Consider the following 26,301-nt stretch of genomic DNA (forward strand, 5'->3'; position numbering starts at 1 on the left):
ATCAACAGTAAGAAGGAATGAAGTGTGGACACCTGCTAGAGCATGTCACATGATCCTTTAAAACAGTATGCTATGAAAGAAGCCAGACATGAAAACCTACCTTCTTATGAGTCCATTTATGTGAACTGTCTAACCAAACCTGCAGAGATACATAGACTAATGATATCAAAGGAGTTGTCAGTGACTCTGGGGTTTCCTTCTAGAGTGATAAAGAATGCTCTAGAGTTGCATACTGGCGATGGCTATGCTACTCATACAGCTTTTGTTTTAAGTTTCATTTATTTATCTGTTCATTCCTTTTTATACATCTGTTCATTCCTTATTATTCATTCTTTAATGGATTGTATGTGTGGGGGTATAGTGCATGGCTATAGAGACCAGAAGAAGCCATTGCTTGTCCTCTATTGCTCTCCACATATTTCTTTAAGGCAGAATCTGTCCTTGAAGTTCATGTTTTCTGATTTTCTCAGGCTGGAAGTCAACATGTCCCAGTAATCCCCCTGCCTCAGTTCTCCTCAGAGCTGGGATTACAAATATGCCTAGAGGCCAGACTTGTTATGTGGCGGCTAGGATCTGAACTCCAGTCCTCATGAGTTCGCTCATGCTCCTCACTGCTGAGCTGTCTCTCGAGCTCCTAGTTTTTGTTTCTGAGACAGGATTACACTGTGGTGTCCACGTGGCATGGAATTTATTCTGTAGCCCTTGATGGCCTCAGCCTCACAGCAATCCCCTTCCTCAGCTTCTCTTGTAATGGGATTGCAGGTACAAGCCATCATACCCAGCAGGGACTACACATTTTTTAAATGATAAACTTTGTGAGTCTAAAATTTTTTAAAGATTGCTGGAAATCAGGGAACATTCTTTACTTGCATAACAACCCTGGGTGCCAGTTGAGTTAACCAGTGATGGATGGCCTTGGGCCTGGATGAGACCCAGGAGCCGTTTCTGGTGCTGGGTGCTCAGATTATTTGCAGAGGTCGTTGGGCTGAAAGCTGTCACTCCTGTATGGCCAAGCCCACTGTCTTCCTCTTTTCCTCTGGATGTCATCCTGGTTCTTTCCCAGTTATCAATGCTCACAGCCCCTCTGAGCACTGAGCATTTCTCTTCCCCTGGCAGTGTTATGGCAAGGTTTCCAACACTTGATGTTTGTGGACAGCGTGTGACGTTGATCATGGTTGGGTGCAGCTGCCAAAGGACTGAGAACTCTAGCTTGCCTCCCAGCCCCTCGTCCTGCTGTGCATCCTGCTGTGTCAGGCTGAAAATGAGGTGTGCCCCCTACCCCAACTCCAGTACCCACCTCATGCTGACGATGAGCTGTCAGGGGAAATGTTCCTCTGCTGCTTCCACCTACCAGCCATGTGCTCATCCTTGAGCCTGGCTCTGGCCGTCCTTCCTCAGCTCATACAGGGATCTGTGTGCTGGGAGTTCAAGCCCTGCTCCTACCCCCCATAAACAAGGGACAGATAAGTATGGTGGTATGATGGTCTGAGTGTGATATGGTTCTCTCTCTCTCTCTCTCTCTCTCTCTCTCTCTCTCTCTCTCTCCCTCTCTCCCTCTCTCTCTTGCTCGCTTGCACATGCACACACACACAATAATAACAAAACAAAATTTTAAATTATAATTAGAGGAGGCAAAGAACAAAAATGGAAGACATAGTCTAGCCAGGTTGTCTAGACTGACTGGGGAATCCAGGTATCCCACTTTGCCTACCTCCCAGCGCTGGGACTGTAAGCAAACACCACCACATTTAGATTTTTTTCCTCCCTTTAATGTGAGTTCTAAGGCTTGAACTCAGGTCCTCGTGCGAGCAAGGCAGGTACTTTACCAACTGAACAATCTTTCCAGCCCTGTTTTTATATTTTTGGAAGAATTTTAGATTTAAGGAAGTTTCCTATGTCCCCACTACCAGTGACCTGCGTAGTGGCAGCCATGCCTTTCTGAGGTTTGGCTTGTCTGAGGAAGTTCTAACTGGTATTCTCTGGGTGTGGATCACAATGTGTCCTCATGACAGGAGTGACTTCCTGTGGACTTAATGAAAGCCAGGAGGAACTCTGACTCAGCCGTCCTGGATGCTGCTCTGACTCAGCCGTCCTGGATGCTGCAGTCCACTGAGATGCCAGGGCCACTGCTGTCCCTCTGCTGTGTGTGTGTGTGTGTGTGGTGTGCGTTGTGCCAGTGTGTTAGCAGATATGTAGGCTCCTGTCCGTGTGTTTGCCTCCAGAGGCTAGAGGAAGACGCCAGCTGTCTTCTCTGACCTCTGCACCCATGCCTTACGGCAGGATCTCCCGTTCTGGCCAGTATATCCAGCATGCTCCCCACCTCCACTCCTACCTGGCATTTGTGTTGGCACTGGCGGTCAGCCCATGCGTGCAGTAAGCCATCTCAACAGTCACCATCTCTTGCTTCTGCTGACAAGGGAGCTGCACTTCATGGGGCTTCGCATGCCATGTTCATGGCCAAATCTTAACCTGCGTGTACATCCCCTGTGGGTTTTCAACAGTAGAATTCAAATGGGACCTTGAGGCCAGTTTCTACTTGGACAGTTTCACTTCCTCATTGTTAGGGTATAAATGAAGCTCTGCTTCTTGTTGGGGTGGCTATGTTTGACAAGTAGACAAGGACCAATGAGATGATATGGGATTCCCCTCTGTATGCTGTTAATACCATTGGTTAATAAAGAAACTGCTTTGTGGGCCTATAGCAAGAAAGAACAGAGGTAGGCAGGGAAAACTAAACTGAATGCTTAGAAAAAGAAGGCAGAGTGAGGAGAAGCCATGTAGCCCTGCCTCCAGAGACAGACGCCGGAACTTTACCCAGTAAGCCACAGCCTCGTGGCAATACACAGACTGATGGAGATGGGTTAATTTGAGATATGAGTTAGCCAGAAATATGCTTAAGCTATTGGCCAAACAGTATTTACAAATAATATGGTTTCTGTATGATTATTTGGGGATGGGTGGGATAGAAACCTCCAGTACAACATACAGAGGCCACTGGTAGCTGGTGCCCACAAACACAAGAGGGCATTCTGGCAGATGATCTGTATGAGCTGCACGGGGCAAACAGAACCAGACACCTAGCTGTCTGAGCACCTCACAGAGGCAGCTGCCCGACTTTCACCCCTGGTTGTAGCCTAGAAGGACCAGACCTCTCCTAAGTGCCTCATTCCAAACGGCATATCTGTGTGTCAGATACCACCGTCATTCAGGAAATGATGGTTTCTGTGAGTGCAGGAGAGGTGGGGTTGAGGCAAGAAAGGTCATGCTCACCTCAGTCGCTGTACTTGGTGCCAGGTACAACAGAAACCAAGAGGATTTGATCCCAGACGACCTTGGTAACTTGATCACCCACATTCCACACACGTCAGGCAAGGAGTAAACGCTGGAGTCTTCTGACTGCAACGTGACTAGAGTTTGCTTTTATGCAGTGATTTTACTTATGTGAACTTCATCATAGACTTACAGTGAGGAAGCAAATCTTCCTGGAGGGAAAATGGTGGGTCTCGTTCTCTCTGGAGGATTTTGCACAGCTAGGTGGGAGCCTATCTCTCAAGGAAGCCCTGGCATACAGTCTCTGCCTGGGTTCTGACCAGCTACCAACCAGCTTTGAGTTCTTCTGTGGGCCCCTACTTCTTTATCTCTTGATGGGCATCCTCACAGCCCTTTCCCATCAGGTTCTTGTAGAGGAGAAGGACACGCTGCAGAAGATCATGGTGGGGTGAACGGCAATGACACTCTGACCCTTACCCAGGCCTTGCTGCCGGTAGCATTGCTCCCACCTTCTTTCCATCACGTGTGAGTCTGGGTGTGGGTAAAGGAGAGCTGACCTCAACACACGGTGCTTATGCCTTTCACACAAGAAGCGGCCAGAAGGGCAGGGAGTCTGGGCTAGCGTGGGGCTGAATTACGCCACTGAAGAAGTTTTATCTTGGTTTATTTCCTTCTGGTCTCTGGGTGCACTGAGTTGCTGCCTCATGGTGACAAGTGGTTCATCTCCTTCCTTCTGTCCTGTCTATGATGAGAAGTGGGTGGCAGCACAGTAGTAGTCACTGCTTTCTGCTGTCAGAGAAGCAAAAGCTTCAGCCAAGCCCCAGCCACTGCCCTTGTCCTGTGTCCCAGTCCTGTCTTTGTGCCCACAGGAACCAACACCTTTCTACACTGGTGTGCCCTGATCTGGGGGAAAAGGTGAAGACTGTGTTTGTGCACACAAGAGCTGACACCTTTCTACACTGGTGTGCCCTGATCTGGGGTGACTGTGTTTGTGCACACAGGAGCAGACACCTTTCTACACTGGTGTGCCCTGATCTGGGGTGACTGTGTTTGTGCACACAGGTGCAGACACCTTTCTACACTGGTGTGTCCTGATCTGGGAGGAAAGGTGGGGACTGTTTTATTTGCATATTCTTTTTCTTAACTCTTTCTCCTTTTTAGGATTTCATTTATTTGGTTGGTTTTTGTTGAAATAAAATATCACTTTGTAGCTCTGGCTGGCCTCAAACTTTGTTTCTTCCTACCCCAGCCTCAAGATACTGGAGTTTGAGGCATTCATCTGAATGCTCAGGTTTTCCTTGACTTTAAATTGAAATGAAACACATGCAATAAAGTGCACACATCTTTGCTAGAGTACTCCAGGAAGTTTCTAGTCACATGGAAATGGTGTGTGATCATCTCAGAAGCCTCTCTTTTAACCTCTTTTACCCTCCTTAAGGTTCCTACTGCTCCAGAGGCCAGCGATCCTGGCGGGTGTGAGTTTCCTCTGTGTGATCGTGAGGGGCAGACTAGATGTGGCTCCTGCTTTTTCTGGGTTGTAGCTGCATAGAGCTGTGTCTGTGAACACGTGGTGGGTATCCCAGAACAGAAGCTCATGGTCTCCGCCGATGGAAAGCCTTTCTCATGAAAACCTCCTCCAGAGTCTCGCGGAGCTTCTCTGTGCCCTGCTTGCCCTAACTCTGCTTGCACTCTTCGAGAAATCTCTGAGGATTTGTGTATGTGGTAGGGCTGCTGACAATACAGAAGATCTGCCTAAACAGTTGTTCATTTGGAGAGGAAAGAAGAAGAGATTGAGAGAGAGGGTTTTACAGAAGGACAACTTTAGGCAGCCATTAAAGGTATCATTGGAAAGCTGAAAGCCAGCTGTGAACAGAGGTGTGCATCACTGTCTCCTCCCCTTCAGTAGCCTCACCGCAGGAGCTGGGCATCCTGATGTGAATTCAAGAGGCTTCTTAAGAAGCTGTCCTTCCCCAAGTAGGGTGATGGGATTTCCTCATCCAAATAGTCAATCACCTGGTCTTGAAAAGGGCTTAAGAACAGAGGCCTTGCCGGGGCGGTGGTGGCGCACGCCTTTAATCCCAGCACTCAGGAGGCAGAGGCAGGCGGATCTTTGTGAGTTCGAGGCCAGCCTGGTCTACAAGAGCTAGTTCCAGGACAGGAACCAGAAGCTATGGAGAAACCCTGTCTCGAAAAAAAAAAAAAAAAAAAAAACACAGGCCTTAGCTGAGGCATGTCAGAGAACTCATAAAGACGAAAGGGGTGGGTGATTCTAAAGTGTGTTCATGTAAGTCAACTGGGGAGGCAGGAGACAAATTCAGACTTTGAAGTCAGCTCCCAGAATTGCTCCTTCTTAATGCCCTTGCTTCAGGGACCTGCTAGTTCAGAGCCTTGTGTCTGCTAGAGCTATGTTCTGGGATATTCTACTAAGACTTACTAAGGGACTCTTTTTGTAACACAGTTAAAATAGTTTACTATATTAAAGAAGTAATTATATTTATCACCATTTTGTGGGAACTGCCTAGGACCTAGAAATGTGAGTAGAATTGACTTTCATTTTACTAGTTAATAAACTGATGGTTGGAAAGCTTCTGTAACCTTTTAGTGAGCACTAGATAACAGGAAGAAAGTTGAAGTCAGGTGTGGTGGTGCATCACCCTGAGCAGCCTCAGGAGGTAGGAGAGTCAGCCCTGTCCACAGATGGGTTCTGGGCCAGCCCGAGCCAGCACAGCGAGACTGACCTCAGCAGTCACAGAAGACAAAGAAGAAAAGTTGATAATCGACTACCTTGCTCAGACCGCTGTCCTGGCGCTCTGCTCCTCCACCTTTCATTTCTCCCCTCGCCCAGCACTAACACATTCTGCAGCATTTGTCCAGGAGGCCCAGAAAGCTACACATTTCTTCTGTCACTTAGTTTGCTCTTAGCTGTTCTTGAGGTCTCACCGTGTGAAGAGCCTCAGAGGATCTGGTACATTTCAGCATAGGGAAGTTAAAGAAAAAGGAGGAGGAGAAGCCTTAAAGCTGAGCTTGCGGTGGAACATACCCTGCTGGATAATGAGACACTGGTTTATTTTACATGACATCACAAGCCCACAGCAAAGCATCACACCCTGGGTACAGACCTCATGTATGAAATGAGTATATCATTCCGAATGTCCCCACCTGTCCCCAAATCAAGAGCATCTTAGGACCTATCCTGTGTTTGTTTTTCTGTTTGCCAGTGGATTCAGGATGCACATGTGTCCTAAGGGATACTTAATTATTAAATGTAGCTCTTGAGAACATTAGGGCTCTCTACATTTAACGAACGCGCACACACATTCACACACATACATACGCACACACATGCACACACACACACACACACACTTTACCAAGTGAGGTACATTTGCCACTGCACTTCACAGCCCAGCTTCCTCACCAAGAAAGGGTTTGCACTGATAAATAATTAATATTGGAGCTTAAGATTCCTGGAGGGACTGGCAGGCTTTCATCTTGGATAAGGTGCCTTAAAATATTGCCAATAACTGGCCTCAGTTTGCCAGACTGAGTGTAAATCCTTCTTGCTGAGTGTGTGTGTGTTTGTAATGTAAACTGTTTTCAGTTATACCTGGAACTACTGACCTGAAGGAAGGCACAGCCGCACAGCTTAAAGATAAGAGATGAGAGGTGACGTTCCAGTTGGGCATGAAAGCACTGTACTTAGACACGTGATCACTGTGTTGTTCTAGACCCAACAAAGAGGACACTGGCCATGTGAGCTCTTCAGGCGCGTCCGTTGTCAAGCATGGACTCAACCCAGAGAAGGGCTTCATGCAGGTTCATTACTTAAAGGTAAGCACACCTGATGGCTGTGGCCATTTGTTACAGAACAGCACTCCTGAGGCCGTAGGGCTGAGCAGGATGAGGAACGTGGCTGGGGCAGGATAAAGGGTCTCCACCTCTGTAATGGCGTCTCAGGGAGCCCAGACTGGGTACTCACTGGTCAGCACTCTAAAAGCCTCTAAACAAGGCTGTGTTCACAAGGCTCAGCCTGAGGAAGCCCAGTTCCCTGCTGCAGACAAGGAGAAACTAAAGCAGGTGGCAGCCGGACCTGGGGTGGGAAAGCTCTGGGCCTCTCCTGTCCTGTAGAGCCCGAGCTGGGGTGGCTCTGACGTCCACTCTGCATTTCCAGGCCCACTCACCTGAGCCAGAGAAGGCAGCGCGTTCTGGATGCACCAGTGCATGGCACTGATGTAAGCAATTCTGCGATGACCCCTGAAGCCAGCTTATTGTCTATCTTCTTTTTTCTCCCAGGGCTATTTCCTTCTCCGATTCCTAGCCAGAACACTTGGAAAGGAAACTTATTTTTCGTTTTTAAGAAAATTTGTACACCTGTTTCATGGGCAGTTGATCCTTTCGCAGGTATGCATGGGATCCCGGTGAACTCACTGCACACAGCCGGGGAGGCTGAAGCGTCTGGGGGTTAGAGTACATCAGCACTGGAAAGGGTGAGATTTAGAGTTATGTTTATGGGGAGAAGTAGGTTATTGATGTAGACTCAAAGGATGGATGCTTGGAGCAGGTGAGCTCCTGGCAGCATAGGGACCTGCTGTTGTAGCCCCCAGCTGTCTGCCATCATGTAAGTAGTTGCAGACTGAGTGAGCTCATGAAACGAAACGACCCTGCTGGAGTCATCTGGACAAGTTGTCTCCTTTTGGTGCTGCCACCTCAGAGTCGCCCTGTCCAGCAGCTCAGAGTACTTATGTGCAAGCATGAAAACAAGAGTTCAGTTCCCAGCACCCACGCAGCACTCTCGTCCCATGCGCACTTGTAACATAGCACTAAGGCAGGGGAATCACTGGGACCTGCTGGCCACAAGTCCAGCAGAGAAAAATGAAACCCACACTCCAGAGACAAAAACCCATCTCCAGGGCAGAAAGGTGACTGTGTTAAAGGAGGATGCCAAACACTATGGCCTCCTCACGTGCAGGCATGCTCACTTACACACATTTGTACACAACACACACACGTAAACACACCAAAACAAACAATGCCCAAAACAGCAGCACAAACCCTTTGACTTAAGTGGTTTTGCCATTTTACTCTGTTGAATAGCATTCTTTCACTGTTTTATTTAGTGTGTGAGTGTATGTGTATGTATGTTTAGGTCAGAGAGCAATCACGCTCTCTCCTTTCCCCATGTGGGTCTCAGGACTGAACTTAAGTCATAAGGCTTAAGCATCAAGAGCCATCACCTAGCCAACTCAGGGGCCTGCATGCCTTTTGAAAATTTACATTTTGCTCAGATTTTATAGTAAAATATACGTAAAATAAAACTTGCCATTGTACTGTACAGCTTGATGGAGTGGAGCCCTGCCCACTGTTCCGCCCCAGCAACAGGCGTGTTTCTGCAGCATTCCGTCCACACTGGCTTGTTACATGGGTGCTGGAGAGCTGAACTCGGGTCCTCAAGATGGCTTCTCAGTCTTTGATCAGCATTTCTAGAACCTACTCTGTTCTGCAGGATTGCCTGCCTCTCCGTTCTCGCTGATTCCCTGTGTGCTTGTCAACTTCTGTTGGCTTCTGCTTTTTCTTATTTTGCTTTGTTTGCTCTTTGAGACAAGGTGTGTTATGCTATTGTCCAGGCTAGCCTTGGCTCTCTCTGTTTGTCCTGCCTCCTGGCTTGTATGTGTTTTTAAGATTCATTCACCAAAGTTTAGGGGAAAGGAAACTGAAATGAGCATTCTGAGGTCATTATAGTGTGAGAGAAAGCTTTTGCTAGGTGATTCTGGTGAGACGCATCGCTGCAGATGCGGTACTGTGATTCCAAGTGTGACTTCCCATCACGCTTGTTCCTGGGGAAGAGGAGGTGCACCGCTGTAGTCCCTTAGTCTCAGTCCAGCCTGGCTACAGAGGGAATTCCAGGCTGGCCAAAAGCAGAATCGATGTTTTGGTTCTTTGGTTGGTTTTTAAAGAGGAAATAAAGCAGCACTCTGCTTTTGTTATCTCCCCAATCCTCACATGTTTAGCTGTAACTGTTACTTGCTGAGGTTTACTTTGCCAGCATAAAGGATTTAGTATTTGCCACCACTTACCCATGCTTCTAGACTCATGAATATTTTATTTTGATTCAGCTCTTTGTTGGCTCAATTTCATTATCAAATTGATGTTCAAGTTGCAGCTTCCCAGGCTGTGTGGTTTCAGAGTTTTTCCTGCTTGGGAATGCATGTCTCCTGTGTTTAAATCACAAAATAGCTAGGTTTACATATTCCTGGGCCATGTCTTTATTCCTTGGAACTCGATAGATATTGCTCAACTGCCTTCTTGATTCATCACTGCTGTGAAACTTTCAAAAGTAGCCTGCGTTTCCCTGTTTATATCATGTAGATGGCAGAAGAAATTTTTATCTTTGAATTCAGTGATTTAACTAAAAGGGAATGCGTATGCACGATTGTTTCAAAGAATTGTTTTACTAAACTGAGGGGGAGAGAGAATGAGAGTGTGTTGGGTGTGCCCTGTAACAGGCGTGGAGTGCAGTGGACTCTTGTGGAGTCTGCTCTCCCCTTCTACTCTGAGCTTCTTCCCTGCTGAGCCATCTCGCTTGCCTTGGTGTGCACGATCCTCCATTATTCCTTCTCCCTGGAAAGCACTTAGAATAGTCTTAGATTCTATTCTAAAGGACAAATTATCTTAAGTATGCTTTGTTTTCATTTTGTTTTGTGGTTGGTTGGTTGGTTGATTTTTCGAGACAAGGTCTCTCTGTGTAGCTCTGGCTGTCCTGGAACACTCTCTGTAGTCCAGACTGGCTCAGACTCACAGAGATCCCCCTGCCTTTGCCTCCTGAGTGTGAGGATGAAAGGCCTAGGCCACCACAGCCTAACAAAGTATGCTTTGTTTTGTCTTGTGTTTTGAGAAAAGAGCTTGCTGTGTAGCCCAGGCTAGCTTTGAATTTGTGCTCTTCCTGCCTCAGCCTCCTAGAAGTACAGGGCTGCTTTACCATGCTTGAGTTCAACTCATCTTTGGTCTCATTCTTTTCCCCTTGTAAGATTCTGAGTCCCCTGCTATGTCTTCTTTCTGGGGCACGTACATTGTTAGATAGTTACTTTATTATTTAGTACATTGTTAGATAGTTTATTATTTAGTACATTGTTAGTTACTTTATTATTTAGTACATTGTTAGATAGTTTATTATTTAGTACATTGTTAGATAGTTACTTTATTTAGTACATTGTTAGATAGTTACTTTATTATTTAGTACATTATTACTGCCATCTTCCTCATCTTTATCTCATTTTCCTCTGGAGCAGCTCTTCATTATTAGCCCTTATTTTTCTTTTTCTTTTGAGACAGTTAACCCAGGCTGGTCTCAAACTCCTAACGGGGCTGAGACAACCTTGGTCTGCTCTGCCTCCACCTCTCAAGGGCTGGAATTGCAGGCCTGCAGCATCAATGCACCTGCTCACAGTGTTTATGACAGACGAGCTCTCGGCAGTTCGACTGCACCCCTCACACTTAACGTTGTTCTCATCAGTGCTCTTTGCTTTGTTCTTTGAAAAGATTATTGTTCCTGAAGTGGCATCATTGCGGTCCTTAGTTTTCTTTCCCGGGATTAAAATCTCTTCATTTTGTTGTCTTGTCTTTGGCCTTTCATTTTTGGTTATTGTTGCTGGGTTTTGTTTGTTTTCCTGGTGAGACATTTGTTCTGTGCTCCTTGGGTTATGTTTCCTTCAGAGCTGAGTTCCTTTTCTTTTAGCTTCTCTCTGCCCCTCTCTTCACGTGATTTATGCTCATTCTCACTGATGCTTCCCTTTCGGCATGGGTAGCACTGCCCTGACCTTTCATTTAGTCTCGTGTGTGCACTGGAATATCATCTTTGCCTCCTTTCCCAGCTCACCTATGACTTGTTTCTCAGCCCCTCTAAGTTACCATCTGACAGGTGGATACTGTAGGTGGGGCTGTGGCCTAGAGCTGCAGCAGTTACACTGGATTTGACGTCCCTCCCCTGAAACGCTGCTACCTCCCCCTGCCCAGGTTCTCATGTCCATTGTACCTGTAGTGTCTCGGCTGCTCTTCCAGATCAGGATGCCATCTGGGCACTTCACAGCTCACCTAGCTGCCCTCAGTGGTTTATTTTCCACACTTCTGCATCTCTCTAGCAAATGCTCCAGGCCCTCCAATAGCTAGGAAAGAAAAAAGGTAAATGTGTAGGTATTTGAGAATTTGTGGGATTTGGACAGTTCACCAGCTCCCCGGCTTCTAAGGCTGAGCATGGGGGAGGTGCAGCTTGTCACCTAGAAACTAGCAGAATCACATGTCCTTTGCCTAATTCCCCTCTTTGAAGTCTATGCCAGGAAGCTGTCTCCCTGTCCTTATTTGGAAGGTGTTGGGCATGCTTTTTTTTAAAATTAAAATAATTTGTATGAATTATGTGGATTGTGCCTTCACTTACCCCGATACCTAGCTAAATAATTTGTAGGAATTGTATGGATTGTGTCTTCACTTACCCGATACCTAGTTAAATAATTTGTAGGAATTGTGTGGATTGTGCCTTCACTTACCCGATACCTAGTTAAATAATTTGTAGGAATTGTGTGGATTGTGCCTTTACTTACCCGATACCCAGTTATTTTTTTCCTCGACTTCCCCTCCCCTTTGACCTCTACTCCCTCTGCAGTATTTCAGTATTGTTTGCCTTCCGGGCCCCTCCTGACGTCCTCTTTCCAGGATCACAGTGACCATCCCTGTAGGTTCACTTCTTAGTTCCACGCCATTGCCTTTTCTTCTTTCCAGGCCATGACCATGACCACTGTGATTATTCCTAAAACTCCTTACAGAACCACTATTCCTGTGTCATTCTTAATCTAGAAGCAGTTGATCTGGTAGAATCTACATAAACCTACATTTTAGTGAATACTTTCACTAGCTCTAAAAATTAATCGCCAGATTAACCACTAGACAGAATTGGAGCTTGTTTTTTAAAACTTGGAATGGCTAATTTAGTGTTGTTAAGTGTTAAAACAAGCGGTCTGGGACTGATCTGATTAGCATGCAGTGTATCAGGAAAGTAGGAGCTGACAACTTAGCCTCCAAGACTGCACTCTCTGGCTTGCTGGGAAACAGTACCTTTGCTTTTCCCTTTGGTTTTCCTTTGTTTCAGGCATACCACAAAGGTGACACATTGCCCCCCACCCCGGTGTTGTCAGAGCTCTTTGTCTAGTCAGTGCCCAATTTCCTTCTCAGAACTCTGAGCGCACCAGAGAGAAGGGAGGAGATGGTGAGGGAACACATCTTCCTGAGGGACACTTCTTTCCGACTCAGCGGGCCTGGGTTGGACAGAGCCATGGCAGCCTAAAGAGCTTGCAGGAAAGCCTGGGTCTCTAAGGGGGAGGGGGGAGTAAGAGGAACCAACTGAGCCCATTCTGGTCACAGGCACTTTAGAGGCTTCAAATAAGAAGCAAGTGTCTCCAGCTGGGTGGAGCACAAGACAGTGTAAAAACCACATCATAAATCTCGGGACATCTTGTTTGATCTGTATATCTCAGGCATTGGTTGGCAGCCTCCAGCTAGCTGCTGAGTTGCCTGCCAATCTAAGCTTGGAGGCGGGACTCGACAGATATTCCAGAATGGTAACCTCCTAGTAGGCAGGACACCATCTTTCTTAAAATAAGAAGGAGGAGGGGGAGGTTTTCACAGGGACCTTCTTCATTACCCAATCCACCCAGAATTCCAGATTCCTGTGCTTACAGTCCTATCAAAAGGGGAGGGGCTGTGAAGCCAGTTGTAACTTGAAAATGTGAAAGGGTAGAATTAAGGTTAACTCTGAATTTCCTGCTTCTCAAGCAATTAAATTCTTCCCCCTTGTTATTAAGTTAATGTCATTCTCCCCCCCCCCCGTGCCACATAATTAAGCATAAATTACTAGGAATATAGGAGAGAAGTTTGTAGGTACTATACAGACATAATGGGGTAAAATTAGTAAGAAGTTATAATTAGAGTTATAATTGCATAGTTATAGTTCTTGGATTTTTTAAGAATCAAAAACCAAAAATCTTGTCAATAAGCAGTGATCCACTAATACAGTGATTTACAAAACAATCTGTTAGCTCGATCATAATAAATAAATTTCTAATGCAACATTTTACAAAACATTTTTTAAAATAATAGCTGAATACTGCTAACCTATTTCCTTAGTTACAGCAACCTTTAAAATAATAAAAATAATGACTTTAAGACTCTCAAGCAAGGTCCAGTAGATGTGAAGTGCTTGCATGGTTTTTCTCTATGTCCAGGGTTAGGCCTGGGCAGTAAACAGTCCAAGCCTGCTGCCTCCTATCGCCCACCGCCATGTCCCTGCATTCATTCCCAGGTCTGTGTGCTTTGAACACTGGTCTCCAAGAGGTGGCAATGCTTTCAATGCTTTCCGGGGTTGTGGGACCCATACGAGGCAGGGCCTGGCTGTCAGAAGTAGGCTCCAGCGAGGAGTGGGCCTTACGTACCGTAGCTCTTCTGGCTCAAGCCCCTGCTTCCTGCCTCCTCCTCTGTACCATGTGAAGAGGGAACCACTGTTGGAGCCCTTCCGGCCACCATGCCATAATAGGCCTCAAAAATTGTGAGCCCAAGTAATCTCTGCTCTGTTAAGTTGTCTGTGTTAGGGTCTCAGTCACAGTGGTATGAGGGAAATCTGTCAGTAGCTCCTTTATTGAGGAGCCTTCCCCACTGGACAGACAGAGCCCCCATAAGCCCACAGGCTGGGCTGGCTTTGCTCATGCTGCGATGGCTGGACACAGTGTGATGATGGAAAAGGAGCGCCCGTCTGTGCACCCTGCCATTTACCCTGCCATGTACCCGTCCGTGCACCCTGCCGTGTACCCGTCAGTATGCTGTGCTGCATAGGTCTGGACTGCTCCTCCCATCTCCTGCTTCAGTCGTGTGTGCTCACTTGGACTTTCACCCGAAAGAGCACCTTTTAATTTGTTAAATGTATTTGTTTCTGTGAATTTCATACATGAATACTGTACTTTATATAAAGCAGGGATTCACATGGTTAACCTCAAGCTCCAACGAGTTCTCTCACCTCTGCCTCCTGAGTACTAGGATTACAGGCATGGGCTATCGTGCGTGTCTCTAAAGTTTATTTTCTCTTTGTTAAATCTTCAAGGAGAGCCAGGTGGTATGGCTCACATCTCTCTGCGATTCCAGCTATCAGGGGGCTGAACCTGGAGGATCAACATGGACTATAAGTTGAGAAACTGCCTCAAAAACCAAAGTGACTGTACAAACCCAGAAAAACAAAAAAAGCAAAATTTTATAGATTACTGCATTAAAAGAAAACCATGAAATGTTAACATAGCAAGAGACTCTGTATTAAAAAAGGAGAAAAATGAAAATAAAAAAAACCCTTCAAATAGATATGCTATTTGTTGTTTAATGTCATTAAATAGCAAAATGTTATGCTTCGTCCTGCCTTTTTCTCCTTTTGTGTCCACCCCACCTGATACTCAGATGGTGAGAAGTTTACGCTAGAGTTTGCATTCAGCAAATAAAAAGACAGAGCAGAAAAGCCTTGTTAAGTCTTAACTTTAAATAAATGATCATTTTTAGTGTATTTATCCTCCCAGTTTAACTAACGGTCCTTTATCTGACGACACTGGGTAAGACCCAGTGAGGATTCTAGGATTGTAGGAATGGGAAAGGGGCTGCAATAAAAGTATAAATTAAATACAAACGAGCTTGCTATTGGAACTTTTAGGTCTATGATATTGTGGTTATTCCCACCAGAGTACTTTTATTTTAGAGAGTTTTACAAAGCATTTATGGATAACATTATGTAATATTCAGGATGTCTTAACAGTTCCGAAGACAGGAAGGAAGGATAGGGCAAGGCAGGTTAGTTCGGGTAATTTAAACAGAGTAGTTAATTATTTGACTTCGCTTTTTATTTGAAAATTTCCACAATAAAAGAAAGTGGCTTGGGAAAAGGTGTAAGCCGTGACACGGCGCTGTCACAGAGGCAAACTCCTAGTGTCCCGTGACTGCACAGACGCAGGGGAGGAGAAGGGACGGAGTGTCAGACTGGGCCATCTCTGTTGCTCAGCTGGGTTTTGTTCTGCTAAGTTTGGCCTCTTTCCAGAGCTTCGTGTTAGTTGTGGGCCTCAAGGAGTGGAGAAAGACCTCATGGCGAGAGAGTGGGAAAGTGAGGGTCAGTTCTTTTATGTGTGACCGGACCCAAGATGGAAACAGTCGATGCCTGGTTGCTGGCAGGGTTGGGCAGTTACTGGTAGACGGCTTTCATGGTTTGCTTTCTTCTTATTTCAGGATTTCCTTCAAATGCTGTTGGAGAGCATTCCAGAGAACAAAAGGTGAGGACCTATATAGGAATTAAGATCCCCATTTCACATTTAATGTTGAAAAGACCCTACCATCGTTTGACCTGTTGTTAGAACCTAAGACAGTTGAGATTTCCTCTCTGTATAAAGGAACCCAGTGCAGCTCATGGAGTCACAGTTTGACCAGAAGACAGGCTGGAGTCAGGGCAGCATGCACAGCCCCGGGCCTTAGATGTGGAATGGGAAGCTAGCCAAGGGCACTCTGGGGCTACGGATGGAGGAGAGGACTCCGCAGCAGAGTGCTCGCTGTGATGAGAAGGTCAGGGACTGCTACCCTGGACCACCTACTTCTTTAAAAAATAAGTAGATAAATAACAGAGAAGAACAAGTTGAGGTGGCTCCTGTCACTCTGATTTTATAGAAGGGCCTACTGTTTAAATGAGGCAGAGAGGTACGGTAAGAGCCTGGGGTGGCATGCCAAAGTCAAGACAGCGGGAGCTTCGGACCGATGGTCGTATCATGTCCATAGTTGAGGGCAGAAAGAATGCTACACATGACGCTTAGTATCCAGCTACCCTCTCTTACACAGTCCAGAGCCCCAAACCAGGGAATGCTGCCACCAGCATTCAAATCAGCTCGTCCCATATCAATCAAGGTGGTCAAGACAGTCTCCTGTAGACATGTCGACCAGGAACCTGGAGGCAGGAGCTGATGCAGAAGCCATGGAGGGTGCTGCTTACTGGCTTGCTCCCCACTACCAGCCCAGGGATGGCACCACCCCCCATCAATCACTAACTTAAAAAAAACTGCCATACAGGTTTGCCTACAGTCCGATCTTATGGAAACATTTTCTCAATTGAAGTTTCCTTTTCTCAGATGACTCTAGCTTGTGTCAAGTTGACATAAAACCACCCAGCACAGGTGGTGAGTCTTCTGCAAATGTCACTTCTGATGTGGTTATTCATTATTCAAGAGTAAACCTGGAAGATTTACATATTTCCCCTCATAACTGGATGTTAATTAAGCTCACAGCCTCACACATGCTAGGCATGTGTCTGACAACTGTACTGCAGGGCCAATGTTCTTTTCTTTTATACCTGACGTCAGGACAATAGCTCAGGTTCTCTGGTAGAGTATAGAGACCCTTCTTTAGGACATACAGCAGAGCGGGAGGGAGGGAGGGAGGGAGGGAGGGAGGGAGGGAGGGAGGGAGGGAGGGAGGGAGGGAGGGAGAAAGAAATTAACTTATAGATGTGGTGTGCTTCCTCTTCTGTTGGTCATCAAAGTGCATTCCTTCGGGGCAGAGTTCTTAGGGCAGAGACACAGCAGTTTCCAGTGAGACGCACAGTGCACTTTTAGTTTGGGAGATCTGTCTTACTTTTAATCTCCATGATGCAGTATGGAGTTCATTTGGATGCCCTGAGCCCCCTGGCTCTGAGGGCCTGGATTTTATTGTTGTGGATATGTACTGAGGCAACACACTGGACCCACAAAGAGACTTTTGTTGTAGCTGTGGAGATTAGACCAGCATCTAGGCCCCACCCACACCCACTGAATCCCTTTGATGGGCACCTTTCCCAGTGGGATCGTGCTTTGCCCGGCAGGCTTAAGTCTCATTAAAAATTCTCCTCAAATGTTAAAATAATCTCTTGCCTACAGCAAGCCTACTTCACCAAGTATATCGGAGTATATTTTCAAACTTAAGCATCTTCTTGCTGGCTAACTAATCTCAAAATCTAGTTTGCCTATTCAAACAGATGGTTTGCTCTATTACCTATGCAGCATATTGTACTAATTTTATGTGGGCCTCCAAAGACTGCACATCTACCCCCTGGGGCCTCTAATCTTTGGCCCCAGTTTGCAAACTGATCCTTTGGCACATCTGTTCGGCACTTGAGCCATGCTGAGCAGGCAAGGCTTTGCCAGTCACAGTGGCCAGTGCGTCAATGTCATGCCGCCTCTGCACTGCTGCCCTGCCCCAACGTATTAGCGCGCTCTGTGGCGCATCTCCTGTAGACAGAAAGAATAAATCCAGTGCCAGCCTTCAGAGAGATCCTAGCCAACCACCAAAAACGTGGGTCATTTTAATCTCCAGCACAGGGCATTAGGATCTGTGTATGAAGGGCTCTGTGAGGTTCTTGGTCCTGGGGCCACAAACAGCAACTCATAAGCCTTCAACTTGAAATGAGACCCAAGGCAGAGCCTGCTACAGCCTTGGGGAATGTCTGTGTCTGGGGGTGGGGGAGGCGGGGGAGGGGAATGGAGAGAGCTAAAAGCCAGAAATTCATTAGTGCATTTGAGTCAAGAACTCTTGAGAGCTGGGGCTATTTCAGTGATGGGTACAATGGCAGTGGGCTGTGAAGCAGGGAACAGAGCCATGGGTTGACTGAGAGGTGCCACAGTTACAAATGGCTGATTAGTTGTGAATCTGAATGGAGAAACCAGGCAGGAGCGTGGCTTTTCTTGGACCCTGAGCTAAAGTGCAGTGGGCAGCTTCTCGTCCCTGGAATCAGTATGGAGGGGAGAGAGATAAGGACAAAGTGACATGCTCAGGAGGCCATCCAGACAGGCACACCATCTACCCCCTGCCAAAAAGCTATGCCACCTAGGGAATAGTTGGTCCAGCAGCCTTGGCTCCTGGGTCCAGGTGTCAGCCATAGCTGCTGATTAATTCTTGCCCGTCAGTTATGGTGTTTGTGCATGCATGTTCATGTGTTTGTTTAAACCCTGTGTTCTTCCTCCCCCACGGAGCAAGGAGCACTCACTCGCCTGCCTTGTCAGCAGTCTTGATTAGCTGTCTGAGCACAGATGCCTTGTTTTGATCAAGAAAATGAGCAACACCGTGGAAAGTTTCCACGGGTAGAGAAGGGGTTGAAAAGCGAACTTATCCATGTATAAAAACTGATATGGAATGTAAGTTGTATTCTAAAACAAAGGCATTTCCATCTAAACTGTGCCTTTTCTCTGTCTAACACCTATACTTTCAAAGTTGCTGAGGCCTGGCGTTTGCTATGCGAGGCTTATGTGACTGTGTGCTGGGCTGTGGGAAGAACAGCAGGGTGTGAGTGTTCAAATCCCAGGAGGCTGAAGACAAGAGCCAAGAATGATAGCAGCATCACACGCCATGTCCAGCCAGCCGATAGGCGCAGGCGCAGGTGCAGGCACAGTTGCTGTGCATCCTCACCACAGCAGCAAGCACATCCAGGTGTGCGCAGCCCATCCTCTGACAAGATGTGCTTATATCTGTTCACTTCCACACCATGGAAAGATCACTTTCTAGGCTCTAAACTCAGCTTTCTCTTCCAGGCAGTATCGTGTCACAGATATGAGCATGTTCTGTTCCCTTAACTAGATGTGACCACATTTAGAGCCCAGACGGTGTTGAGATAACCCACTTAAACTCCAAGCTGCCCTGTGAAGTGTGGCTCACACAAGCAAGCAGCCAGTGGGCAGAACTGCCTGCTGCTCCCAGTACTGGTATCAACCATAGGCTAGGAGATAGGAAGGGCATTCAGCCTAGAGTCTGTGTCTTATTAGCTGTCTTGACAAAGTCAATTTCCATAGCGATAAGTCACGCAGAAGGGTCATTTCCTGTATGTGCTGGGTCCTAGCTACATGGAAGTGCCCCTGCTTGTCTGCTGTTATTGTTTAAAACCACGAGCCCTCACAGGGACAACACACTCCTGGCTTAGACACTGTGAGTCTGACTGTGACAGCAGCTACCCGCTTAGCGCTGCACCGTGTCTGTAGTAATAATGGTCAGAACAACAGAAAGCATGGGTACTCTCTTCGCTCAGAAAACATGTGGTCTATTTCTTTCCAGAAAATTAGGCATTTTTTATATGGTGGCTCCCTTTCCTTGGAGATGAGGCCACCTATAGCAACTCAAGCTTGGCTTTGCTTGGTTGCTTTTGAGAATGGGAGTGTTAATCCATGCATCTTCTTGTGGTCTAACATGTTATTCCACAGTCCCCCAGACAGGCCTAGTGATCTCTGCACTGACACCAGGGCCTTAGAATAGAAATCCCCCTGACAGCACTGACTTTGACCAGAGTCTACCTAGTGCTATAGATTCAACACCTGCACAAACAGTTGCCCCCCACTTGACACAGCAACTGTAAGGACCAAAGTGGTCTTGGTTATAAGTGATCTGAAAATCCAAGCTCCCCTGGTTAAGGGAGAACAGTTTTGCTCCTGAATGTAGCCTAGGAAACTCTTGTGTCCTCACATCTCTGCCCTGAAAGGGCCTCTCCATCTCTTCAAAAATAAAATCAGAGTGCTGGCAAGCAGGGTCGCCACAGCAGGAAGCAGATTCCTTCAGCATCAGAAAGGTTAGGGAGAACGGAAAGCTGTGTTGGACACGATGCCACAGGCCCCACCTCTGTGGGCGTGTCTAGACCACTGCAGAAAGTGGTTCCCCGTGAGGCCCAAGCTTAGCCTGGGAAGGAAAGCAGGGGCTTGGTAAATTTGAATCCCATCTCTTCAAGTACCATCTGTGTGGCCATAGATAAGTTTCCCAACCTCTCAGAATCTTGTTCATCTCTACATGGGTCCGAACAACACTGACTTTATACTGTTCTCTAAGGTTCAGGTGAGAACTTGTCTGCCCTCCTACATAGTAGCTGCTACTTCTGTGCCTTTGCTTGGCAGTGCTTTAAGATGTTCTTGTGTTCTGTTTTAGTGCCTCTGCACTGTGAGCAGATACTGAACATTGCAATAGTATCTGCTTCACTGCTTGTCAGTGAACAAACCTCAAAGTTGGCCGCAGAGGGGTACAGGGTAGTCACATGCTTTCTGTAAAACATTGTCTTGCAGGGATCGATGAAGTCCAGAGTCCACCCTCCATCTTTAGTCCCTCTATATCCTTCCCTATCACTCCGTGCCCTTGGTATTGGGTGATAGCCATATACTCAAGGGACTGAGGTAGAAGAATACTGGGTTTGAGGCCATCCTGTGCCACACAGGGAGACCTTGTCTCCAAAGTAAGCACATGTATGCATACATGCACACATACCTGCTAATCAGCCTGCCATGTGGTCTCCTGCCTCCAGCCTTGTTTTGTAGCCATGGTGGTCTCTTCTCACCTCATCCTGGGTGCTACTGGCTAGGCCAAGCCTTATCTTTACCTTGTCTTTGTGGGACAGGAACTTGGATCTTCTTCCTCCATCTGCCTCCATTTCCAGTGGCCCTGCCCCAGCATTCAGGACAATGCGGCTGCCCCAACTTCACGCTCAAGTGTTGCCTCCTGTTCAGACCCTCTCTGGATGTTGTTCTGGTGTCCCAAGCCCCCGTATCCTCCCTGAGCCAGGGGATGGTCGTCCGCACCACACACCAACGAGCTGCTGCTGTTCTCTGAGACAGCTCCATCCCTGGATGTTTTCACCTGAGCTACTGAACATGAGAGCTCCACCAGGGCCTTATCTCATGCAGATGTTTGCCTGGTGTTCAGCATTCTCACCTGAGGACTCAGCCCAGAGCCTCCTTTCTCAGTGTTCACTGCCCAGCCTCTCCCCGTGCCCCTGAAAGAAGGGTCTTGCCATGGAAATTCCACAGAGGAAATGGCGTTTGTGTCCAGGCATTTCCTCCTCTGTGGTGATGCCCAACAGCTGTCTGCCATCTTTCAAAAATGGCAGTTAAGTCACCTCTCCGATGCTGCCTTTTGGGGATATGTGATCCCCATTTCTGAGCTCTTGGTCATCCCCTGTGTCAGGCCCTTTGCTCATCCCTGCTACTTCTAAGCTTTCTGAGCGCGGCCTCTCTCTCATATGCTATGAACCTGTTTTCCTGGATGCCAGGTACAGCATGGCCAGCTTTAGAGGCGCCTCTGGCTTTGCCTTTCCTAAAGGTAACTGAGATGATGTCAGAGGTGTAACCCACAGGAGTCTGGCTAGAAGGGAAGCCAGTGAAGGGCACTTCCTACCTGCATCCAAGGAAATAATGTTTCTTATTACATTGTTGTTGTTGATTCTGCCTTGAAATGTGTGAGACTGGCAGATAAGACTGATTTCTGTTTGCACATGAAGTGAGATGACTCAGTTGAAGGCCTGCTCTTGCCTGAAACAAAGGCTGTTTGTCCCCATCTTTCCTACCATTGACCTTGTCCCTGGGACACGGTGTCTTCAGTACGGGGTTCCGTTTCCTGTTCTTATCCTGAGCAGCTCTGGGCTTTGAGCACTAGGGCCAGGTCTGTGTACATCAGATTGCCAGGCTTGATAGAGGATCCAGGGACCTGTCTTCTGGGACCTCCTGTGGTGCTTTTCCTGAGTGACCATCCAGACCCACCATCCTAGTCCTGTCTGGTCAGTATCTCCAGGCCTTCTCCCATACTCAGGAAGCTTATGGGGAGCGGCCTCCTCCCTTCACACGTCTCTGAGCCCAACATTTACAGGACACTTGGTTGTTTGCACTGGATTGAAACTATTAAATGGTAGCAAGTGACGAAAAGGCCCAGTGACGGCAATACGCAGCTTTCTTATGAGGTGTGCTAAGAAATTCCACTGATTCTGAAGACCAGGAAGACCTGAAGAGGTAGTGTCTCTGTCTTCTCAGGTTCTCTCTCCATCTTCTGCTCACTGGTCCCATAGAGAAACAGTGGCTGTAGAAATCCAGACCTTCTCCCTGCATAAACTGTGTTTCTTCCCTAGTAGGTGCTATTTCCCCAGCCCATTGGAAACTGATTTCTGACCAAAAGCCCACGTGGACTACACTTAGCCTTCTATTAGACTGCATATTTCTACAACTTCTGTTATCAGTAGGAAATTGTGTGTGTGTGTGGGGGGGGGGTCCTTGGGGTTTAAGTTTATTTATGTGCATGTGTGCTCATGTGTGGCTGCCAGATGACAGCTGAGAGTCCGTTATTAACTTCCACTGTGCTGAAGCAGGGTCTCTCTTGTTTTCTGCCAGCTGGCCCACAAATTTCAAGGCAATTGTCCTGTCTCCACTTCCCTTCCTGTGATAGGAGTTCTGGGATTACAGATGGCATGCCGCCACATCTAGCTTTGTACGTGGGTTCTAGGATGGAAGTCTGGTAATCAGGCTTGAACAGTCTAGGCTGTAACTGCAGAACCAACACCTGGGCCCAATGTGTTTTCATTCATTCAAATATAAGTATCTCCAGAGAAACCTGCTTTCCTACCAGGAGCGTGGTGAGTGCTGGGATTGGCAGCTAGAGAGCTTCCATCCTTCAGAGAGACAGTAAAAGTGATATAACCAAATCAGTCAGTCCCAAGTGTGCTAGACACTGTGACCAAGTTAACCCAAGGAGGCAGGCTGCAGGGGCCAGTGCACAGATACTGGGCATGAGCAGGGATTGTCTGGAATGGGAGGAAGGGAGGTGGATTTGCTGTACACAAACCTTCCTTGCATTGCTGAAGGAAGACTAGATATTTGGTGATTTCTACAGGCCAGTGAAGTCGGCAAAGCAAGAAAGTAAAACTGTTTCAGCCAATGTAACAAGCATTCATAATGTCGTACAGAGAGATTTGATGTGGTTCTTCTGGAAGCAGACAAGTCCTCTGAGCACAGAGTGCCCTGTCCTTGCAGCTCGTGTCACTGTGAGTTCACAGACATGTTACCACACTTGCCTCACCTCCTCTAGCAGGTGTCAGGCTCCATGTATTCTAGGAACATTGCTTCCCCCAAAGCATCAAAAGCACCTGGCACTGTGTGCCTGTGACTCTTCAGTTCCCTGTTCTGTGTCCTGTTTCCTGGAGAGGTTACCCTGACGTGGCTCCCTTCCCACACCACCAGCCAGAGAGCATCTCCTCTGCCTGAGTACTGCACCCTGTCCTGGTTGTGTGAGCTCTGATGTGTTTCTAACCATTCGGTTCTTGCTTTGTTTCTGAAGGCTCGGCCTGACTGTTGAGAACGTCATCCGTGATTGGCTTGAATGTTCCGGAATACCTAAGGTATCTGAGATGACTCTTTTAGGGAAGAGTGAAGCTTGCTGCTACACTTTCAACCCAGGCAGTGATGCTTTTAATATGCCTATGAAAGTGCTGGCCCCTGGAAGCCACAGACTTAAGTACTGTGGGCTGTCGGGGGAATGTGACAGTGGCCACTGCATTGTCATCCAGAGCATGCTGGGTATTTTGGGTGGAGTCTCCAAGCAACAGTTTAATACCTGCAGCGGGTTAAGCAGCTGGTTTTGGCTGCCTTGGGTATAGCCAAACAGGTGGTCTGGTTAGCCACAGCTCTTACCTGACTGGGGTGGTTGTTTTCCTTCTGACCCCTGCCTTTCAGTTTCCTCTCTAGGATACGTAAGGGCCTGCATCAGGCTGCTTCTCTGCCCATTTAGTCATTGCTTTGTCTTGGGGACCCAGACTCGGTTCCCTCCACCCCTCTTACGGGTCATGGGTAGAGAGAATCTTTACCTGCCCTGTGGGAACACCTCGCTTAGAGCAGAAGGGGCTATTTATCTCCCAGATCCATGGTTCCAGAATCTATTAGGTAATCCCGGCTCCTCCCTAGCTGGAGGGTTGGGCTAAGGGTCAGGCTTACTATTGTAGTTGGCCTTGGTGACTGTGGACAGACCCCTGTAGCAGTGAAAATTTGGCCCGGTGTTCAGGCAAGCCAGCCCCTGTGGCCTGCTTATTTCTAGTTCTGTGGCTGGTTACATGAGCTTTTACTCGGGAATGTCTGAGTGTCAATGAATGTCTGTGACCCATGAAATGCAGTGGGGGGTGTTCAGTAACCTTCAAACAGGAGAAGCCTTACCACTAGCCACCACTAGCTCACTAGAAGGCACTGCCTTCAGTTCAGAAATGGATGCCGCCCGCTCAGCTACTTGTTTGGTTCCATCTTTCTGGGAACCAAAAAAGAAATGAAAACTGAACAAAACCGGAGAGGTGAGGCCACGGGGCCGCGCGGAGCCTGGAAGGAAGCACTTTAAAGTCAGGAGTGTATGGAGAGCCTGTGACTTCCAAACAAGATGACTCACTGAGAACCAGCCTCACCCTGCAGTGTTTCAGAGGGGGGTGTTTCTGGCAGTCTCTGTGGAGTTTGCTTCATGGGCCTAAGCCAGGCTGTAGTAGGCTCCTAGACAGTCTTGGTGTGGTTGGAAGCTCGGCCCCTCCCCAGTTCCCTGCTCTGGAACAGGGCCCCTGTTTACATTAGCTAGCCAAGAGGGAAGGAGAGTCCTGCGCTCTGAGCAGTGCATGCCCAGAAGCAGGCTGCCCCAGGTGGAGTAGGAGCCTGGGCTGACCCTCCTCTTAAGGGCCGCAGGGGAGTTTGCTTCTTACAAACTGTGGAAAGGAATAAGGAAGAGTGAGATTTGCCTCTGAGCTGAACCTTTTCTTCCAAAGTTCTAGTTGCGTTAGCCACAGCCTAGCATAGACAGACTTTCTACCTTGAACCAGTGAAACCTGCTGTCAAGACAGCCAGGCGCAATGAGGCTCACTGGCTACAGCTGATCTTTCAGGCCCGCTGGCTTCTCCCCGAGGGCTCAGCTGTTGAGGAGAAACAACCGCAGCAGACAGAACCAGGCCTGATTTGGTGCCTAGGTTTGGCTGGTGAGTGATCACAGGAGCGTCTTTTCATCACCCCCTTCCCCTGCTGCCGGTGATCTACCTGCCCTCAGCCCCCTTCACACCCCTTGTAAGTTTCTTTTTGTTTCCCCTGAGACCCTGTGGTGGCAGGACCACACAGTGAATGGGACAGCTTGTTCTTTATGCCGTCATTATGATATGAAGTTACTAGCATGCCGGCCCTGGAGTGGCAGCACAGCCCAGCAGGCTCTCTGCTTCTTTGTTCTCTTTGGAATTTCTGTCCCCCCAGCATTTGAATTCTCTGATGACAGAGGCCCATGTTCTGTTAGGAGGTTTCCATCCCACAGGCTACAGAGGCTTTTTGTCTTCTCGGGAAGGTCTGCCTCAACCTTCCTTTACTGCTGTGCTGAATGGAAAAATCATAAAGAAAATAAATGGACATAGCTTCAGGAGCAGCAGAGGTAGGCACAAGACCCACAGAGACAAGAGAGCTGGAGCCCACCTCCTTAAAGAATTCCTTAGCCCTGTAACGTTTGGCTTGGCAGAGACTGAACTTGTCTGTGTTCTCAGTCATGTTGCCTTTTATGACAGTTTCTCTATGAAAACATTGCACATCTATTTTAGAATATAAAAAGCTTGTAAATAAGGAAATTAAAATGGTCCAGAGGTGACTTTTATTTTTCTTTGCTGTGATCTTTGAGGCAGGGTCTGATGTAGTCCATGCTGGCCCTGGACTTTGTCACAGCTGAGGCTGCCCCCACCCCGCTGTCAGTACCTCTGAGTTCTGGGGTTCCAAATGTGTACCACTGTGGCTGGCATCCAGAGAAAACACTTTGGTTTACATCTTTGCAGCCATTATCCAGAATCCATAAGTATTATTTTGCCCTCTCTCTTCCTTTTTTTGTTTGGTTTCGAGATGCGGGAGGTGGAACCCAGGGCTCTGTGCATGGTGGATATTCTCTCTGCCGGGTATAAACTAAGAACAATAAGCTCCTGTAGCAAGGCCAAGCAGAAGCAAGGTCTAACCGTGGGGTCGCTGCTGCGTCAGACTCAGTGGTGATCCAGGCCTGCTGACAGCCAGCCTCCTGTGAGCCTCATGCCTGCTCTCTGTGCTGTGTAGTAGGTACCCAGCCTCTTATCAGTAGATGAGAACTTTATTCTAAGAGCTTTAGACAGCACTTTCCTTTTTCGCTTGTGTAAGATAGAGAGCAAATGGCCACGCTGCTTCCTGAGAAATGGTA

The 26,301-nt window shown here is 47.5% G+C and overlaps 1 protein-coding gene across 4 annotated transcripts in view; it reads left to right on the forward strand.

The window, feature by feature from the left end:
• Aopep (aminopeptidase O (putative)) overlaps nt 1-26,301 on the forward strand; it is a 268,212-nt gene that overhangs the window by 160,642 nt on the left and 81,269 nt on the right. For all 4 annotated transcript variants that reach the window (XR_009058196.1, XM_057787439.1, XM_057787440.1 and 1 more), the window contains 4 exons: nt 6,999-7,101; nt 7,564-7,671; nt 15,565-15,608; nt 23,422-23,482. Coding sequence is in view for 3 of the 4 variants with exons in the window: in XM_057787439.1 (XP_057643422.1) it covers nt 6,999-7,101; nt 7,564-7,671; nt 15,565-15,608; nt 23,422-23,482 (316 nt within the window). In the remaining variant the exon portion in view is untranslated. The remainder of the gene's footprint in view (nt 1-6,998; nt 7,102-7,563; nt 7,672-15,564; nt 15,609-23,421; nt 23,483-26,301) is intronic.

Source organism: Chionomys nivalis, chromosome 13 (genome assembly GCF_950005125.1).
Source record: "Chionomys nivalis chromosome 13, mChiNiv1.1, whole genome shotgun sequence".
In the NCBI taxonomy this organism is placed as follows: Eukaryota; Metazoa; Chordata; class Mammalia; order Rodentia; family Cricetidae; genus Chionomys; species Chionomys nivalis.